The 17,592-nt window shown below is 37.9% G+C and overlaps 1 protein-coding gene across 1 annotated transcript; it reads left to right on the forward strand.

The window, feature by feature from the left end:
* The first annotated feature begins 1,104 nt into the window (after window positions 1-1,104).
* Window positions 1,105-17,377, forward strand: LOC145777130 (programmed cell death 6-interacting protein-like). Its single transcript, XM_082588427.1, has 22 exons — window positions 1,105-1,220; window positions 2,239-2,345; window positions 2,920-3,047; window positions 3,449-3,576; window positions 4,123-4,288; window positions 4,885-5,033; window positions 5,636-5,710; window positions 6,051-6,152; window positions 6,368-6,503; window positions 7,237-7,360; window positions 7,518-7,695; window positions 8,119-8,230; window positions 9,251-9,420; window positions 9,819-9,935; window positions 10,196-10,330; window positions 11,190-11,312; window positions 11,796-11,902; window positions 13,365-13,544; window positions 13,863-14,057; window positions 14,623-14,817; window positions 15,121-15,390; window positions 15,550-17,377. The coding sequence occupies exons 1-22, from the start codon at window positions 1,110-1,112 to the stop codon at window positions 15,836-15,838; spliced, it is 3,297 nt and encodes a 1,098-aa protein (XP_082444553.1). The 5' UTR covers window positions 1,105-1,109; the 3' UTR covers window positions 15,839-17,377.
* The last annotated feature ends 215 nt before the right edge of the window (window positions 17,378-17,592 follow it).

Here is a 17,592-nt window from a genome sequence, read left to right on the forward strand (position 1 = left end):
TGAAATTGCCACGGCAATTGCTGTGAACGTTTATTACGAAAAAAATTGTACCAAAACATGAAAAACGAGAAGAGAAAAAAATAATCGAATAGTCTATCACAACCGCACTGTTTGATTTGTTGTGATGTAATAATACCAAAAGTAACGATACGCACGCTGTTACGGTGATTCACGTTATAACTCATTGGGGGAGGGGGAAAGTAAGTTAATTTTGAGTTGATTCAACGTTCGAGTCAGCACAAATCGATTTAATTTTCCCGGCGAGTTACCGTATATCGCGTAACAACAATGCCCAATAAGAAATTTACGTTTGTTTTACATTAATTCGACATCTAGCGACGTTAAATTATCATGAAATAACGTTAATTGCTCAATCAGGTACCGAAAACAAATCAATAGCTCCCTGCGAGAAGATTGCCTCGATTTACGTATACAGTTGTACACTAACATAATTTCGGCACAATTAGGATACTGCGAGCAACACAAAGTCTGTTGGATAAAGAACTAGTCAGAATCGGAATCATCGGAGGATGAGGTTGTCGCGTCGTCACTGGAATACTTGAAGAGGCAAAACTGCCCGTTCATGAACGCGCGATGCCATATGATCAGAAGCATTACTTTTCTTTACTGCCGAAGAACCATTTATCCAATTTTGTAGGCTACCACTTTTTATATTCGCAACGATACCGGTCAAAAATAAGCATTCGATGAAAGAATAACGTTTGCGTAACAATTAAGCCAGCATTTATAAGGTTGCAAACTTTTTACAGTTTACAAGAGCATTGTCAGCGCTTAAAATAGCTTGCGTGATGTTCTGGGCTACTGCCGTGTGACTCACGATGAAGAAGAAGCGCATAAAGTTTCGTTTGATTAAAGCATACAGCAATTGCCGCCGCAATCCAAAGTTTGTTGATTTGGTGACGGCAATGTTTTTGCCATCGTAGGTGGAAGCTAATTTCGAGGGCTGAGTATGTAGGATTGCCAAGTCATACAAACGCTGTTGTGTTTATATAACATTTAGCTATACATGACATATGTGACGATGGCTTGTGTATCTGTTTTAGGCTTGGTTATTATATCCTTTGTAAACTAAAAGGATCTATATTAGAATGTCATATGAAGTAGTTGTTGAAAGATTTTTTACTATTCCTCTCAAGCGTTCAAGTGATGTCAATTTTGTCACATCAGTAGAAACCTTTGTCAAAAACACTTATGGCAAGGTATGTAAAGTTTCTGGTTGTACTTCGTGTTAAAAAATATCAATGGTAGAAGCTTCTTCATTCATTTGACTAAACAACCGATAAACTTTCATGGTTAATCTTTGCAAAAGAAGTTGATGCTGTTCTCTGATCAAAACATATTTAATGAAATTGTTGACTGTATATTGTCGACAATAGCCTAGCATTGTCTAGTGCTTATTAAACATATATAAAATATATTAGTGATTACTCAAGAAATGCTATTGATACAAAAAGTGCTCAGTGCCAAGCAAAAAAAGTCATGCAGAGTAAATTACATCAAATTCAGCTACTATACTCTAATAACCTTTACGTCCTGTTTCACTCTTGCTGGGTGAAGGACTGAAGGTCCTTGGTGGGATTTTCAGAAAGTTCATATTCTAATAGAATATTGACTTGATATCATCGCAGAACATGAGGTTTAGATTTAGTTTTGCCTCTTTTGATTTGGAAATTATGTAACGATCTAAGATGGTAGGCTACTGAGAATAGAATATTTGTATATAAGTGTTATGTGATTCTGCTTTATTTGTTTGTTATACATATTTTTCATTCTTGTTTTTTTTTTTTATTGTAAAAATTATATATTTATAATGCATTTTTATATTTTTACTTGTGCTGGCTGAAGATCCAACTATTATGGCAAAATCAATTCAAAAAAGATTTTATTTGCTATGAGGTTAGATTGTTGAGCAAATGCCAGTATATATTCGATGAATGCAAAATAGCCGTACCACATTATGTAGGCCATCTGATCAAATAGAACATCCAAAATAAAATGAAAATGTTTACAAGATTTATATATATGCATACAGTTTTGAACTTTCATCTTCAAGTGCAAACTGTTCATTTCTTATACTGTAGGCTACTTTATTTCACGTCGTGGATCAACTAAACTTTGTGCATTTTCCTTCAAAAGTATTAATTACTTTGTCCCGTGATATTTTTTGTTTTGATTTTTTTCATATATACTTTAATGATGTAATATTTATTTTTGTAGAATGATGAAGACTTAAAGAAGCATATTAGAGAATTTGATGAATTAAGAAAAACAGCTGTTTCCAAACCATTAGACAAATCTGTAGCATCTCTCCATAATCTATTTCAGTAAGTAGCTTGTCGGATTTCAATTTGGCATTCATTCAAGGTCAATCATGTTGGTTTGCAAAAATCAAAGAGTTAAGTTTGGGCCAAGAATAGTTCTACTCTGTGCAATTGTAGCACAATCGCAGACTACACACTGTGTAGTGCACAGTATATACACATTTACACAACTTAATCGTTCAATTAGTAACTTAACAGTCTACACAACTTTTGAAATTGTTTATCGTACATTTTCCTGTAGCAATCATTCTTGAGATATTCTGCAAATTGTGAAAATTTCAGATACTGGTACTATAGATGGGAAAAATAAAATTTCCAGTGTTTCTGACTTCTCATACCACAAAAGTTGTCCTCGTAGATCATATCAATATCACAGTTACTTGAAACCAGATGTTTCTGAATTGAGTAGGTTAATTTCTCAAACAATTTCCTCACAAAAAATAGAAATCGTCTATTGTAATTACTAACTTGTAACAATTGCGTAATGGTTAAACAGTAAAGAATGTGTGATGCATTGCTGGGGCATGCATTCATCTCTATATGCAAGCTGATTATGTCTGCATTTATTTATTTTCAGATACCATGATCAGTTGGTAGCAGCATTTTGTAAAATCCCTTTCAAAGAGAACAGCGGTGTGCCTGTCACTTTTACATGGAAAGACTCTTTGCAAAAGGGAAAATTTTTAAGCAGCACTCCCAAGTTGAGTAAGTTATTGTTATGCATATAATAATATATTGTACTAGAGGTTGTCTCATGCTCTTAGCTTTTTCAACAGGACACGCAGTCATTGACTTATGACGTGCATAGAGAGGTATAGCGATGTGGATATGCTGAAGTACAGTCGCCAACATTTGGATGTTTTGTTGTTTATTTGATTTCTTGTTTTTGTGTCATTGGTTCTTAGCTTAAACTGCTGAATGTACATTGTTCAGCATAGTTTGTTTCAGCTTTTTATACATCTATTTGCACATGGACAATAGTTTTCTATGTGCGTTCCAATATTTATAGCTGCACATCATATATAAACAGAAACTGTGCGTGTGCGTATAGAAATGCTATGTTTGTGCAGTTTTTTATTTCTAAAGATATGATTATTGTAATTCAGGAGTTGCTGATGGCGACTTTGAGAGATTATGTGTTTTGTTTAACATTGGGGCGTTGATGTCTCAGCTGGGCAATGAGGTGAATTTCAGTTCGGATGATGGCCTGAAGATAGCAGCCAAGTATTTCCAAGTAAGGGTTGCTCTGAGTTCAGTTACCTTTAAATGTATTATTTGCTAACACTATAATTATTGTGACTAATATTACAAGTATTGTGTGACGTAAAAATGACGTGGTATACTGCATGATACATGAATTGGCAATTGGCATGCAAGAAGTGTATACGCTATAAATATAGAAAGATAATCAACGGGCCATCACTCATCATAGTTGTTTCCGTGTATCATTGCGTTTTGCGGATTCACATTGAATGCAAAATGCAACTTTCATTTATCACACATATGCCTTTTTTCTCACGTAGATTATGGTGTTGGCTGAGGGTTCATGAACAATGGCGCATTGCCTTCAACCCTCAATACGAGGAAGGAACATGATGATGGTTTCCAAACATATTGTTTGTTTAATTTTCAAATGTGAAAATTATTTTTTTCAATTTGTAATTTATTTAGTTGTTTTAAGGGAGGCTAAGATATTTTAAAGACTAAAGTGGGGCCTGGGTCAAAATGGTTGAGAAACACTGTTTTAGACCAACTGTGAAAACATATAATATTCTAACAGGAATCTGCTGGCATGTTTGCGTACATCAAGGACCGCATAATGTCCGTTGTTGGTGGGAATGCTCTTACCTCCGATCTCACACCTGAAGTGTTGAATGCGTTTTCTTGCATCATGGTCGCACAAGCTCAGGAATGCTTTTACGACAAGGCAACCAGTGATCCCACTTGTGAGTTAGTATTAGAAACTATTTGGAGAGTATGGTATTATAATCATCTAATCAAAAAGCTCTTGATTGTGGGACGTGGGTAGACTTGTGAGTTTATTAAAAAGAAATTAGAGAGCTTGTTAATCTAAAACTTTTTAATGATGGGTGTCGTTCCATACTGTCATCTGTATTGCGCTGCCCATCTGGCACACGTGGTGAGGGCTTGCTTTTTCCATCAAAATAAACTAATACTACTGCTATACCTCAGCTTCTGTTTAAATGCTTAATGCCACTTCAGGAGCATTCGCTGTTTGTTTACATATCCATATTCGGAAGTTGATATTGTCGTTTCCAGTAAGGATAACTTGGACAATTACTGACATCCGTGTAAGTTTGCGATTACTTTTTGATGAGTTCTTTACAATAAACGACTAGAAAGCCAGTTCATTCCGAACTATGCTATTATATTTCTGTGCCATGTTGTAACCTTTTTATCCATTAACTTTTCCATTACAAAGCACATGGCTTTGTAGCTTGGTCATATTTTCGAGAGTAGAAATGGGTAATCATTCCAATTATGACATTGACAATGGCTAACACGGACGTTTTGTTATCAGTGCAAAGAAAACCAGCAGTGCTTGCAAAGATAGCCATGCAAGCTTCAAGTCTATATGGAGAATCTGCCAAAGCCTTCAACGTGGGGGAAATCAACCATTCACTTTCGTCTGTACTGGCTCAGTGTAATGCCAAGAAGGACTTGTTTGAGGTCAGCATTTGTTAAAAGCTCAATGTCACGAACTAGAACTGCCTTGACAAATGTCCAGTTCGGAAGCAGCACTTCAAATGTAGCCTACGGTACCGCAAAATACAAAAAATGTTCCTTGTGTAATGGAAACCTTGTAACGTTTTGATGTGTGATATGTGACGTATATATATATACGTTGTTTTATTTATGCTGTTTGGGAAAAATCATCTATTTCAGTGGCTTAGTGAAAGGTCCCTTCTCAACAACCGATTTTACATGTTTATGGCTCTTGCAGCTATCACAAGAGATTGAAGAGAAATGTTATAAAATTGGCATTTACCGCATTTTTCCGAGGATATTTTATTGTTTAAAACTCGTTTTAAAGTTTTTAATTTAGTAAAAAGTCGTTCTTGACTTAAAAGAAAAGCAATTTATTTGAAGATTTTTGAATTATCATCCAAGCTTCTAAAATAAGTCTTGAAAATACCATTTTTTTATTGTTGATCGTTAGAAAAACTAGTTTTTGGACGTTAAGCCGTGTTTTTGGAAACGCAGTATATATACATACTTTGTGCAATAACTGCTACAATTTTGTTAATTGTTTTTTTTACAATCTGTTCCAGTGCCGAGCACATCATCATCTTGCCAAGTTGGCTAACGATGGCAAGCAATTCGGCGAAGCTATTGCCCGCTATCATGTATGTTTTATCTTCTATGTCTGCTGTCTGAGACTCTGATGCAAACAATAACATAAATTGCCGGTTCATTATTATTTATCGAACCTGAAAATTTTAACTGCATCTACGAAACTTGCGTCAAATTTCTCTTATATCGGGTTGTATAATTGTTAAATCGATTAGGTACGTAACCAGTTTGTTCGTCTTTGTTTTATTTATCTCTAATAATCATTGCCGTCGTTATACTTAGCTTTTTGTGTATCTTTCAACGACAGAGCCTACAGTACATGGAGTATTGAAAGTAGGCTACTTTTTTTGTTGAAATTCGATCCAACATAGTTTTACTGTTGTCTTTTTGCAGCTTATTGAACCCATTCTGAAAGGCTTAATAAAATCCTCTTCCGATGTCTTATCGGATTTCAACGGGAAGCAATTGCTTGCTACAGTTGTTTCGGAGAAAGAGGTTTGTCAAAAAAACTAAGTTATTGATCCGATAAGCGATAACTAAGATTGTTTGCACTCCAATCCAAAGAAAAAGACCAATTTTTTACGCTGTTTGCCTGATCAAATAATGCTTAGGCTTTTATTTTGTTAGTTTTGCTGTATCTCGCTTGTAGTTAGAATGCACGCTTGAAAGTTGACACGAAATCTATCAGCAATTCAAACGAATTGTTTCAGGCTGCTGAAAAAGATAATAATTTCATTTACCATGACGTCATACCGAAGCCCTCTCAACTCACTCCTATAGACAAGGCTGTTATTGCCAAAGCAAAGCCTTACAACTCCGATCAACGTCTCAGCGTTCAGTTTACTGGTGAGTGGCCTTAATGTATTGCTGGTTAACAGAGAAAGCATTTTTTCAGAGAGAGAAGTTGACAGATCCAATCTGTTGTCAGTATTGGCGCGATGCTGATGTGTGATAAGACCCTAAAATAGCTACATGATATAGCTTCTTTCTTTCTATTTTCGGTTACTACGTATCCGGATTGTAAACTCCTGTATACGAACTCGACAAAATGACATCTTTTTTATTTAACATCTACCAAAGTTAGTCCAGACGTGAGTTTCCGGCTCAGCTAAATATAAGTTAGAAGTATTGCTTTAGTTTCATGCATGCTCTAGCATCACGCATGCGGCTTAAATGCAGCTTTGTCTACTATCAGGCTGTCTTGGTTTAACGTTTAATCATTAAGCAATTGTTACTAGTTAATTACATCGGTGATTTTAATTTTTTATTCGGATATTGTTTTGAAATTATCCTACTCAATTCAGAAACATCTGATTTTAAGTAGATGTGGTCTCTAAAATTCGATATTCTGTATTACTGTATATTGTGCATCCTTAGGTGTGATATCGAAATGACCTCAAAGAGCAACGATTGTGATCTGGGGGGTAGGGAGTTGTAAACGCTGGGAATTTTTTCCATCTTAATGGTATTTAGAGTTCTTATGAGGCACAAACTTTCAAGAATAATTGCTGAGATAAGTTGAATGAAACGGGAATTTTGTCGCAGTTTTCCATGTACACAGTACCCGTACACTTTGCAGACATGTTCTCTTCTCTCGTGCCTCTCACCAGTCACAGTGCGTTGGAAGCATTTGAAAACAGAAGGAAGGAACTTGTAGAGAAACAAATTGAAAGATTACGGGAACAAAACACTGTTTTGAACGGGTATGCTGCTTATCTGTGACGTGATATTATGCCCGTTTAGTAAATTTAGTTAAAGTGAACAAGTGATGACTACTTCTGTTGTATGAGTCCGGCATAAGTTTGCATCTTTATGGAGGCAAAATTGTCTTTGTATAAAGGAGAGCATTTGAAATTGCAGGGTTATGTCTTCGCTTAATCTTCCTGCTGCCTTGGAAGATATGTCCGGTGATGAAGTTCCTTCTTCCATCATGGAAAAATCAAAGCTTGTTATATCGAAAGGAGGAGTTACTTCCATCGAACAACTACTCCAAGAGCTTCCAGAAGCTCTTTCAAGAAACCAAGAATTGCTCACTGAGGTAATGTGGTGCTTATTTACCATTGAGGAAGTGTGGTTCCTAAAAGTATACCTGTGGTAACTATACTTAAATCGCGTAAGCGCATGTAAGGGTTGCATCGAAAAACTGATTGCCTTATTTTAGTTTTCTAAATACTATCGGTATGCCCCGCAACCCGCATGTAATTTGCTTTCTCAATATCGCTTTTACAAATAACTTGCCGTGCAAAACCTACCATAGTAAAAAGCTTCATATCTTGCAAGCGAACGGTGTTTGTGTGTTGGACCTTCGGTTAATGCAATTTCTGTTTAAATTTAAAAGGAAACATTTAATGCGTCTTTTGGGTGAGTTGCAACAACTTGTTCCCGCTTTTTTCACTTCACTTTGCTATGCACTTGCTGCAAGTTTTTGTTTTAATTTGATTTCGACTTTATACCAAACCAGACTCTCCACATATTGAACGAGGAACAAGCATCCGATGATGAACTCCGTGAAAAGTTTAACGATAAATGGAAACGAAAACCATCATTAGAGTTGACTTCTTTGCTCAGACAAGGTCGGTCTGTTGCTTGGCGAGCCATGTTGATTACAGAGTAGCGCTAAACGTCTTCCAGTAAGAGATGAAAAAGTGTTTGTATCGCAATTATTAGGACGTTTCATTTTTTCACGATTTTTGAAATAATTTCTTCTAGCCATGTTTACTACGTTACTTGTTGACCAAACTGGGATGAGAATACTTGAAATCTTTCGCTTTTATCATTGCTTTTGTCACTTTAGTCACACTCCAATAAGCTTAGAATTATCACCGATGCGCTTACAGAAATTACACGTTGCAGTGAAAGGCTTTTGTTAAGCTTTTTCCACTAAAAGTTATAATACCTGTTGAATAATTTATTCTGTAGAAATAACCTGTAATCTTTGTAGAGCGAATCTCAAAAATATCTTGAAATCGAAAACCTCTGAAAGAAGTTTTTACATTTTTTTTTTTTCAATGATAACGACGTCTTTTTGAAACTGTGCTAAATATTTCATGCATCAGAAGACATTGGGATAACTACTGTTCTCTCGACATTGTATCATCCTCATCTTCACACTTTTTCAGCACAAGCAACCACACTTCCATCTAAGTCTATTTATATTTTCTCTGCTGCAAGCTCGTTAGAACAAAATAACGCACTGCTCGCTGTTCTACAGTGAGTAGTCAGTCATGTGCTAACCAGGAAGATCGTTCCTTCAAAACAGACCGACTTTGTTAAGTTATTTTGTTTAGTCTTCGATATAAGCTGATTTAACGTCTAATCTACGTTTTTACCAACTCTGAGCCACAGTCTCCAAAATTTTTTTGGTCGTTTAGTAATTATTCTTTGCTTTAAGCGGCCGTTCGATTTCAGTTGTTGCTATGATTGTCAGTACCAGTAGAAATGAAAAGTAGTTAACACCATTCCTTGACTTCAAAATCGAAAGTTTCCTCAACTCAGCAGCTGAAAATCTTTTCTTTTTAATTTGTTGCTTTCAATCAATCCCCGTCCTACTGGAACGCAGCACAACAACAACATGGTGTTGTGTATCTTTGCAGAAGCTTCCAAATATCAGACAATTATTGAGAATGCTCAGAACGCAGACAAAGTGATCAAAGAAAAATACGAAGACAATTGTGAGGCCATCGCGATGCTTTGTTTACCTGAGGCCCAACTTAAGCAGGCTGTTCCGTCGGCCAGTCCCATTGGCGCGCTACAAGACCATGAAGTAAGTGCTTTCAAATGTTGCTTTTAAAACCTGACTTTTGGGCTGTTTTTGGCGAGCTGATCTGCGAAATGGGGAAGGGTATCAATCCAGCTCTGCTACTTTGAACTCGTATAGTCGTATAACACACAAACTACTAAAAATAGATCAATCAATTTTTTAGACATAACTACTAAAAATAGATCAATCAATTTTTTAGACATTGTAAATAAATTAGTAAAAATACAACTTTGAAAGCGTTCACCATTTTTTTCAAAAATGTCATTATTTAGAGCAAAAGATTTGAAGGTTGGTTGTATTTTTGAGTTTGACTTGAGAAATTGCTGCTAAAGCATGTTTATTGTTTAGCTAATTTCACCCATGTAATTGTGATTGATATTATTGCTGTTTATTCTACGTAGGTAGTAAAAGAATTGCGACAACTGTGTGAACAAGCTGCTGCTCTAAAGACTGAACGTGAAGTCATCGAAAACGAAATGAAGACAGCCCCGTGTGACATGACAGAGAAATTCACAAAGGTATCAATATAACAATTTTAGTCGTTTTTTTTTTTGTCTAACTATGTTTTGGATTGGTTAGATTTATATTTTCGGTTAAAATACGACCATCGATTAGAGACTTCGAATAAACATTTTTCATTATATAATATTTATCCTCCCTTTTGCACTTGCCGAAAGTAGCTTTAGTCACTCTTGCTTGGCCTTTTAATATGGTCTATTTGAGTTTCAAATGTTTTTTTTTTAATTTGCAAGTTGGATGTACAGTACATATTATACAGACGTTAGCAGATGATGAAGGTGCACTGCACGAGGATAACCTGTCTCCTACTGAACTCGATAGAGTCTACCAACCTCTCATTGAACAAATAAAAGAGTCATTTCAAAAGCAGGAGTCTATACTTGCTAATATCCAGGTAGAAATTTTGAGCTTATCATTCCAAATAGTTGCTACTGCTGTAACTGCAATATCAGCTACTGGAAGTTGGTTTTTGAATTTAATAAAAGAACGTTATTGTCCTCGACATAAGAAAGTTTTTTGGTGCTTAGTCCGGGCAGTTTCGCATTCTTGTTCAGTTCAGGCTTTAAAACACTATCGCAGGTCCTTTGACCTGTTCAAGGGACGTCGACCATTTAATATTATTTCATCCACAAATGATCGCTGACTGAAGGGCTGTCTTTGCCTTGCTCGACAGCACATGCTGAGAATTCAACCAGCCTTGCTTTAATGCTTTATCTTGTGGCTTTCTTGTTTCGTTTACCTGCTGAGCTATTAGGATTTACAGTGGAATTATTCCTTTTACGCTGTGTAGTTTTCAATTTGCTTTCCATATTTGATGTAGAAGTGATAAAGTTCAATGCTTTTAATATAAAACGACCAGGGATGAGACACATTTTTAGAAATAAATTTTACAGACCTTTTTTATATTGGTGAAAATATTAAACATAGACACAAAGATTTTGTTGAGATTCAACAATTCCACTGTCGTCTGTGCCGCAGGAGATTTATTGACATGCTTTGAGGCGGGCAGAAGATGTGTACTGTTACACGAAATCCTTGACATGTAATTATCTCTTGACGAACTGTCCATACGCTAACAGCTAGCTCCAATAGTTCTAGATGTGCTTCCGTGCCTTCCCGTTCACTTAATCAAAATTTTCAACCACCTGAAATGCGTCTGGATAAAAAAAAGGCTATTCCACTTTTTAAACTACGGCAACATAGCGTCGTCATAGTTATCGGGTTTCATTCCGTTTGTATCTTTTCTGCACCAGAGAGCAAATGACCAGTTCACGGAGCTGAAGCAGCAGACCACGGCTGCAACGACACGGGAAGATGTTCTTAAGAAGATGGCGGTTGCTTTTGATAGATTCCAGGAGTTGTCTGCTCATTTTCAGGTAGGCTAAGTGTGCAAGTATAAAAGGAAACAGCTGACCGGGTACGTAATGTCCAAGAAACCTATTGATTTGTGTAATATATTGACTGTATTTTTAACAAGCCGGTTTCTACCGTTTCTAGAAGAGCTACTTCAAAGATTAGAATCTGCAACAGTGCTGTTAAAAATTAAAATTGAAACATTTTTCTTGAATGGACTGGAAAATTCAGTGGATTTCAAAGTTTATCAAAGACGCGACTGAGCTTTGAAACCACTCTAAAAATATAAGCTAAACACACTAAACCATTACTTCACTCTGTGGCGATCTAAGATTGCTTAAACATTCGCAGGAAATTGGTCTTTAATTTTGTGTAACTTGTGTATCAGGAGTCTATAGCTACACAACCCTGTATCAACATATGGAGTGCTTTAAATCTAGACTGCATTTTCCAGTTAATGTTTTTATAGACGTAACAGCGTCATAACAGCCGTGTACTGTTTTCAGGAAGGGAATACTTTTTATGGTGATCTCACTGAGTTGTTGCTGAAATTACAAGGAAAATGTTCCGACTTGGCCTTCGCAAGGAAGACAGAGAAAGAAGAATTGCTTAAGTTAGTTGTGTGTAATGGTATCATGTCAACTTAAGGTTTGACTGAGAAACCATATCGCTTATTTTGAAATGATGTTTAATTTAATACTCAGCTTTGTGCTTACGCCCAGTAGATCGCTCCTTCAATGCAGGAATCTTATGCCATTTGTTTCTATTGATCACAACACTTAAATCTTTCGAAAACACCATCGCTTGTAGCATAAAAATGGTCTTGGCATCAAATGCTTTGTCAAATATTTTCAGGTGTTTTTGGTTACCGTATATAGTTTGTATGACAATCTGGATGCAGCATGAATGGTTTCATGTTTGAGCTTTTTAAAGCAGCAATCGTGTTTGTCGTAAATTTCTGTTTTAAGGGGACCTAGCCTTTAATTAGATGTCTTGTGGCAATGGGGGCTCCAAATGCCATGAATTAGAGGTGCGATACTGATGAGTTACCACACGTGGCCCAAACACGTTTTTGTTGCCGTCAGTTCTTGTCCTTATCACAGTATCTTGCTTGAAAGACTTAGCTAGCGTAGCCTAGAATCTGTACCGATGTGGTTGGTGGCTCGCTGTGCTGGTGAGCGCTCAGGTTAGTGTTGGTAGTCAGGAAGAACTCCTTCTTTAAAAAATGCAAGATCCCAGCTGCATGGCTGAGTGGTGACAGACCTGATGCGATGCTCGAAAAGTCACCGGTTCGACACCGCTATTTTTTATGCTATAGCATGCGGCTATTTTTTTGGCTGGACGCTTAAGGGCATGCCTGAAGGTGGACACGAAGATTGGCTTCCCTACCTTTCCGTCCACTTAATCTAAATGTTTAGTCGCCGGGCGTAAGCCAGGACACAACACATGCACAGTTATTGAATTAGGTGGTTCAACATTTGCAAGGCAAAAATGGCGGCATGATAAAGTAGAGTATTTTGGCAACCGACATCAGCAGCGTAATTATGACCTTCATCAGATCTGAGTGAGCTACAATTTCACGCTTCTTTGTCAAAAGGAAGCCATCCGTGACTTTGTTTTATGCCATGCATGGCATCATTTTAGTATGTCCTTGCACTTAGCATAGCTGTTTCAAAGTAAATATTGGTTTAGATAGGCATCTAATTTAAGAAAACCAACGGTTACAGGTAGTGCTTCGTAGCAATGGAGTCTCTTTGATAACGTAAAAAGCGGGAAAATGTCAGTAAATCGCAACGTTTCAGTTTCGTACGATCCTAAACGAAAGTTTTTCTGTTGCATAACTGTTTCTATTTGCTATTTGCTATCTATTTGCTATTAGTTCTGACGCCACTGTATAAGAACTCAAAATTTTACTGAAAAATTTCGGTTGTTTTTCATTAAAACGGATGGGAACGTGTTATTAACAACCAGTTTTAGAGTTTCGTTTAAATGACTTAGACGAAATTTAGTCTGAAAATGATATTCAGAGAGTTATCTTACATGTGAATTACAAAGTCTTTGATGTTGTTATTCAGAGATATTCAACAAGCCATTGCATCTCCATCTCCCCCAAGTGCCTCTACTTCAGCCCCATCTGATGAGAAACAAAGCATCCCCCCTTCACGGCCTCTTCTCCCCAAAGCGGAGGAAACTCTAAGCAGGCCCTATCCTGCTGAACCAGCACCGGCCCCGCAAGTACCTACGCTAGCTCCAAGGTATTAGATGTTTCCAATAACTTTGTTACTGTACTAAAGAACATTAATTTTTTTACATTACCTTAACAGATAAAAGTTTTTATGAGCTCCAGTACCTGTTTCAGAAATTAAATTCAAAGACACATTCTACTGGTGAATAACAATCTTTGCTCAACACTTTTCATAATATCTAGGCCTTGTAAGTTGTAACCACGGCTGCTTTGAAAAAAAAACTGAAAAATGAATTTTCATCTAAGGGATCTGGTAAATAGTCGAACGTAAACCTGTTTGCCGCATTAAGGCTTACAAAGTACATGTGACTTACAAAGTGTTATTCAGAGACATTCAACAAGCCATTGCATTCTCCTCTCTCCCAAGTGCCTCTACTTCAACCCCATCTGATGAAAAACAACTCCCCAAACGAAGCAACTCCTCTTCACGGCCTCCTCCCTCCAATGCGCAGGAAACTCCAAGCGGGCCCTCTCCTCCAACTGAATCAGCACCGGCCCCACAAACACCCACGCTGGTTTCAAGGTATTGGATGTTGTGCAATTTAACAAATCATTAAGGCCACGATTGAACGAAAATGGAAGACGCCATACTCGAGTTTCACTCTTGTATGATCAGTGGTACATATCCAATTGTCCATGTGTGTTGAACGGGAATCGAACTTCCGACTTGATTCAAATTGTGAACGTCCTTGACTTGAGTGGGAATCGAACACTGGGTAAAACCCAAGTACCCGTCTTCCAGTTTTGTTTGATCGTGGTCTTGTCGAGAGCTACAAATGGCCACATATCTACGATTTAGCAAAGTGTTTGCTGTAAAATATCGATTTTCTTCATATCACAGCCTCGGATGAAAGTTTTTATTAACCAGTTGTTTTAGAACTTAAATTCAAAGACGCATCCTACTGGTGAATAACAATGTCATCCCGACGCTTTTCTTGGTATCCAGGCCTTGTAACCACGGCTCCTTTAAAAAAAAAGTGAAAAATTATCTCTCATAGCCAAGGGATCTGGTGAATAGTCGAAAGTAAAGCAACTTACCGCCGTTAGGTTGTGCTTGTGACAAGAAAGTCTTTGTGTATGGCATTCAGAGATATTCAACAAGCCGTTGCATCTTCATCTCTTCTAAGTGCCTCTACTTCAACCCCACCTGATGAGCAACAACCCCCCAAACAAAGCAACCCCCCTTCACGGCCCCCTCCTCCCAAAGCACAAGAAGCTCCAAGCGAACCCTCCCCTCCTGCTGAATCAGCACCGGCCCCGCAAGCACCTACGCCGGCTCCAAGGTATTGGATGTTGTGCAATTTAGAAAATGTTTTCTGTTGTCTTGTCACTGTACTAGTGTACTACGCATGCAAATATTGTTGTTTGCTACCAGTGCGGTTTTCAAGTTAAATATAGCTCGGTCGCATGTATGTTGCGTATAGCACAAACCTATTTTGTCACCTCTTTTTTCTCTTTGCACTGGTAAAGATTTGTTTTTCACATTGCTTCTGAGCATGCTGTGACTGGCATGAATGTCACTATTCCCACAGGATTGTTTCTTTGTTAGGCAAATGTCTATCTGTGTGTTGTATTGTTTGTAACAGGCGGATGAATCCTCCGAGTAGCAACATTGCGTCGACTTCACCTATTTCTGAGTCTCCTGCACCCCCATCAGTAACAGCCCCGCCTACTTCTGCTTCAGCCCCGCCCACTACCGTGACAGCCCCGCCTACTTCTGATTCAGCCCCGCCCACTTCTGCTTCAGCCCCGCCCACTTTAGTGTCAGTTCCGCCCACCACTGCACCAACTTACTCCGCGCCAGCAGCTCAGCCCACACCAGGCCAATACATTGCCTACCAGCCACCTCCATACGGGTAGGCACTTTACGTCGTAACTGTGCTTGTTTTTGATAGTGTAGCAGTAGCACCGTAGTGTAGTTGAGCTTGTTCAAAGATAAAGCAATTAATAAAATTGTATTGAACTTTATTAATTTGTTTGTGTTTTTTAGCAAACCTATTTTACTCTTTTTTCAGATATGGACCTCCTCCGCCCCAAGGTTACGTTGCCCCTTACGCCGGTAGTTATGATGCTTCATTCCAGTCGGCTTACCCAACACAAGTACCTTACCCCGGCTACCCAACCCAGCAGTATGGTGTTGCACCATACCCAAGGCAAACTACCCCAAGTGGGGCTGCTTACCCCCAACAAAGTCATCCAGCTTACCCTCCCAACCCACAACAGGCTGGCTACCCGAATTATCCCCGACAGGGTTATGGCGCTTATGGACAGCAGCCCCCTTATTATTATCCCCCTCAACAGTGATGATTGGTGAAAAGTTCCTCACAAATTAGCTCCGTGTGGTGACTGAATTCTTCGCTGTTGTTGTAATAACTTAAGTGATTGGCCAATATTTGACCGACCGTGTATCTTTTGCTTCGGTTATATGTCACTTGAACGCCCAGTTTGCAAAATCGCTTCAAAACCGCCCTTATTATTTTTGTTTTGTGCAATTTCACACACGATACTTTCTTGTAGATATTAATGTTTTCAACACTTGTAAATCGCAGAAGCAATATATTCAATATTCATAGTATTAGTAGAGCATTATTCGCTGCATACTATTACGTGCTATTAACATTGCAATAGCGTACAAAGTCTAACTTTGGTAACGTTTATTATATTCTCCAAAGCGTTCTCACTTAAAGAGATAAATGCACTTTGAACCAAAGTGACGAATATAAACTGGTTGCAGTCTTACATGAAATGGATTTTTTACATTTTCCCACTTGCTGAGTTGAACCACAAAATTTCCATTGATCTGGTACCTTGAAAAGTTTATTCTTCAGTTTCAGTTTGTTTTTTCTGACCATCACAACGAAAAAAACAATATATGATAAACATAGCAGAGGTTTAGAAAAAGGTAGAAGCGACAAAACGCGGATGTTATAACGTGCAATCGTGCATGGTACCAAAGCAGGACAATAAGTTTAAAATGTGGCACGTTCAAATTCCTACGGTTGCAGGTCTACACCACACTACGGTTCTAGCCGTAGTCCATGCGTCTGTTGTATTAGGACATTAAATACTTTCAACATAAAGTGAACGACACATCGTAACTCGGTAGTTTGTATATTTCACGCTTAACTTTGGCCATGTTGCCGCGATACGAACACTATTCTATTAGACTCACCAAGTCGGAAATTTAGTTGTGTGAGGACTCGACGTCTGCACACAATGTAAAAAAGACTGATCTGCTTACTGGAACATTCTTAATTCAATTCGTCTTCATCCCATTTATCAAAAGTTTTTCAGTTTTACATCGTTTCAACGTCGCCAGGTGTTAGAACGATGTAAATAGAGCAATCCTTGTTTGCATAGATCGATTTCTTTATATTTTGGTCTTGACTTTCGTTGTGAACAATTTTTTTGCTTTTAAAGCAACACATCGAAGATCGCTCTTCGCTGTTTGTTGTGACTTCGATTGGCCGCACTTTGAACGTGAGAAACCAACGGTACGTAACTAAACTAAATCTGATCAGCAAAACCTTGATATTCTATTTTTTACTGCAATGAAACTTTGCATTTTGTTCTATTTTAATTCAGCATGCAATGCAGCAGCACTCTTGCCTTGTACTGCCGCGGCCTTTTGTTGTGTCATTTCTCGCCATGCCATCCTTCACTGCGATACTTCACTGCAATATATTGCTCTTTCGAACCATTTCTGTTTCAAATAAAGGACATACGCTTACGAGCTACGTTCAGCTGCAATAGGCTGCTTGCTTACTTCAAGTGTCGTTTTAATTAAGCTTGCTTACTAGGGTGTCAACCTATTGCTTACTTTTCTTCCTATTGTACATGAGTCGGTTAACGTTTGCAAACTTGCTCTCGAATAAAGGCTTTCATGTATTTTTCTCCATTATTCATGACCATCACAACTTGCTCACAGGAATTGCAGCTAGGGGGGGTTTCATTTGTTGCATTGAATAAATGTAAGAATATTTATCCTGGGACCGAGAAAGCTTCTGAGAGCTATTTGCAGTTTCGCATTTTGTAGAGGCTTTGAACCACAAGCGTAG

This window comes from Aplidium turbinatum, chromosome 9, assembly GCF_918807975.1.
Source record: "Aplidium turbinatum chromosome 9, kaAplTurb1.1, whole genome shotgun sequence".
NCBI lineage: Eukaryota > Metazoa > Chordata > Ascidiacea > Aplousobranchia > Polyclinidae > Aplidium > Aplidium turbinatum.